At 46.8% G+C, this 3521-nt stretch overlaps 1 protein-coding gene across 1 annotated transcript in view; it reads left to right on the top strand.

Moving 5' to 3' along the window:
* Nucleotides 1–2086: 2086 nt before the first annotated feature.
* Nucleotides 2087–3521, top strand: part of LOC108496354 (zinc finger protein 420-like) — a 4853-nt gene continuing 3418 nt past the window's right edge. The window contains exons 1-3 of the mRNA XM_017812990.1: nucleotides 2087–2220; nucleotides 2422–3012; nucleotides 3252–3342. Of these exons, the coding sequence (XP_017668479.1) occupies nucleotides 2187–2220; nucleotides 2422–3012; nucleotides 3252–3342 (716 nt within the window). The 5' untranslated portion in view covers nucleotides 2087–2186. The remainder of the gene's footprint in view (nucleotides 2221–2421; nucleotides 3013–3251; nucleotides 3343–3521) is intronic.

Raw genomic sequence — 3521 nt, 5'->3', positions numbered from 1 at the left:
TTGCAATTTAGTCTCTTTACAACAGCTGGGGGCTTTTTTGCATTTTGAAAGTCACCCATGGAATGGGAACAACAAATGTGTGGAATATGATCTTCCCATTAGCTTTGATAATTACAACTGAAGTTATATACTTTCCCTCCTCAATTTCTACTTGAAACTCAGATCTTCTCTACTTCCCCTTCCGACAACAGACTGGACCAGTCGAACAGGGGCAGGATTACTGAGATCCGTCCAGAATTTCAGGTTGTTCCACTGCAGAGCCTGTGGCTGCAGAGCCATCTTGTGGAGGAGGCTCAGACGGGTCTGCCAGGACGAGACTTTTTTACTTTTTTTTTTTTTTTTTTTTTTTTTACATGCTACAGCTTGATCTGGCAGGAAGAAGTCTAGGCAAGACATTCTGCCCACCCAGCATCTGCTTCACCCACCCTGGAGTATCAACAAGTCCTCTAACTCTGTAGAGATTCCCAAATTCCCTGAGAGCTGAAACACAGAAGCCAATATTTCTCTCATAATTTCCCAATTTAATACTCCCAGCTTGGAGGGTTTTGACAATGCTCCTGTTGTGAGGTTTTGCCACTTCTACTTGAAAATATAAGGATGCCATCTGAATTTCATACACTGAACTAATGTACCTACAAATGGGTGCAGCTCCATGTATGCCAGGTACAAGGCTCTGAAATTAAGGCACGTAATTAGTTCTTTACAAGTTTTTTTTTTTTGGGGGGGAGAAGACAGGAATAGGGGAAATTCCTCTCATTGGAATGGCTAAACATGCCACCCCTTCTGGAGATACCACTACTGAGTACAGGGTCTGGAAAATGAGAGCTGGGAATCCTATAGCAGTGCAGGATGTGGGATCACAGTTGAGGGGGGTTATAAAATACTGCCAGGACCAGGCTGCTGAGAGCAGGGGGTCCATGGGCTGACAGGACAAGGACCTTGCTAGGCAGGGTCTGTCATCTGTTGTCTTCAGCTCTGGTCTCCACAGTTCAAGGAAGACAAGGAGCTACTGCAGAGGGTCCAGTGGAGACCATGAAGATGATGAGGGGTCTGGAACACGTCTCTTGTGAGGAAAGACTGCAGGAGCTGGGCCTGGTTAGTCTGGAGAAGAGAAGACTGAGAGGGGACCTCATCAATACATATAAATATCTCCAAGGGAGGTGCCAAAAGGATGGTGCCAGACTCTCTTCAGACTCCCTTCAGTGACAGGATGAGGAGCAATGGCCATAAAGTAAAATACAAGAAGCTCCATCTCAACAAGAGGAAGATTTTCTTTACCTTGAGGGTGACAGAGCACTGGAACAGCCTGCCTAGAGATTTTGTGTATTTTCGCTCTCTGGAGACATTCCAAACCCACCTGGATGCATTTCCATGTCACCTGCTCCAGGTGACTCTGCCCCAGCAGGGTGTTGGACTGGATGATCTCAAGAGCTCCCTTCCAACCACAACTCACAGAATCAGACAAGCAAAGAATCACAGAACAGTTTGTGTTGGAAAGAACCTTAAAAATCATCTCATTCCAACCACCCTCACGTGGGCAGCGACACTCTACATATATATAGAATTTATATACGCATATACCTACATATTTGCACATGTAAATGTGTCTGTATGCAGATTTAAGTATTTCCCACTCTCACCCTTTCAGCATGATCAGCCAAGGGGAGGGAACAGGATGAAGCCTATAGTGCTGTTTGTGTTTCTACGAATTTTGTGACTTCTGTCTGTGACTATTCTATGATTCTGTCAGCCCCCAGCGGGGGAGGACCTTATTGTGAGAACAATCCTGATCTTAAGACTCTTAATGATTCTGAAATCTACTTTTGCAGAAGGAGAAATAACAATTAAAATTGCCTAAAACAGGAATAGGTTTCGCAGAGCTTTTGAAACCCCCCACCCCAACCCAGGGCGCATGTAAGAGGCAAGTTAAATTCAGTTTCAGACCAATAAAAGCACGTTTAAAATTGAGCTTTTTCCAGGCTTCAAAATTCCACATTTAAAAGCCACAGCGCTGGGACAACGCGCCCCCCCATAAAGGGGCGGGCGGTGCCACCGCTCAGGCCACGCCCCCCCCCGCCCCGTCCAATCAAGAGGCGGCGTCCCGGCGTCCCCTCGCCCGTTTCCCGCCGCGCACGCGCGCGGGGGGTGGAGGTTGGATTTTACCGCGGATCCGGACGGGCTGGGAGATGCCGGGGATTCCAGAGCCGGAGGGGGACAGCGGTAGGTGCCCGATGCCCCGGCAGGGACTCAGCGTGGCTCCCGCGGGGGATGAGGAGCCCGAGTGAGCGGAGAGAGCGGGGAAGGTTGAGGGAGTGAAAATGCGCAGGGCCCGCTGGTGCTTGCGCATGCGCACTGGGCACAGAAGGGTGGGTGGCTTGGGGTTTTCTGGGAATTGCGTTGATTGTCTGTCTCTGCCCGCAGAGCCAGACGTGTTTCAGATCGTGCTGCCAATCACTGTCTTGGTGCTCAGCGATGAGGATTTTCTCCAGGGTGACGCTGAGGAGCAGGACGTGTCCGTTCCCGAGGTGGAGCAGGATTTTAACTTAAACAACAGCGTTTGCCTGAAAGATGTTGTGGCACCTTCAAACGACTGTAGCAGTGTAGGCAGCTGGGATGAAAACAAGACTATTTCAAATGAAGATAGTTGTATTAAATACTCTGAAGAGAAGTGGCTCGTTGAGGGTGTGTGCAACGCAAAAAAATCATCTTTAAGTGATGGGTGTGATGCAGACCTGGAGCAATGTGGCCAAAATTGCACGTTACCTACATCGCCTTACAAAACAGAGATAAACAAAACCAGTGGTGGAAAAGAATGTGATGGTGGCTTTCAGAAGATTCCTCCTCTCCTCTCTGCTGGCAGAGAGGTCAGAGATGATACCAGCCCATGGATGTTGCCAGCAGTGCCCAAAAAAGAAGAAGAACCTGGCAGTGTTGCAGGTGTTCTTTGTGATGGCAGTCCAGAGGGACAACCAGAAATCCACAAGGAGATGGAGGCAGTTGCTGAAATAGAAGGTAACTTGTTTAATAAGATTGGGGCAAGAGTTTAAGAAATCTGGTAAATCTCAAGTTTTTGAAATAGGAAAGTGTATAAAACAATATCAAACCCATTTAGTTTAGAGTAAGCATTTAAAATTAGATTAATATCATGTTTAGCAGAAGGAGAATATTGGCTGGAATAGGCTTAGTTCTTTCACACAATTGTGAAAAGTAGTGAAAATACAAGAAGTTGGTACTGTTTCACTCTACTACAGTGACCAAAGGGGTGGCCTTTCATCAGGGAAAAGGTTCTGAAAATAAAAAAGTTGAAAAAGAGAGAGAATGTGAGAATGGAGCCCTAGCAAAGTTTGATGATAGTACTTTGATATGAATCCTGGCATGAGGCAGTTTTGTTAAAAAACTGTAGGGAATGCAGTGTTGTCCTGCAAAATTCAGCTTTGAGTGAAAAGAGAAAGTGGAAAGGAGGTGGCTTTTCACTGGGAGCAGCATTTAAATGTTGGGGGCAAAGGGCAACATGAAGAGAG

The sequence above is a fragment of the Lepidothrix coronata genome, unplaced genomic scaffold, assembly GCF_001604755.1.
Source record: "Lepidothrix coronata isolate B3197 unplaced genomic scaffold, Lepidothrix_coronata-1.0 Scaffold39, whole genome shotgun sequence".
Taxonomy (NCBI): Eukaryota; Metazoa; Chordata; class Aves; order Passeriformes; family Pipridae; genus Lepidothrix; species Lepidothrix coronata.
Note: the sequence above shows the minus strand (reverse complement) of the source record. Positions and strands in the feature narration are given on the sequence as shown.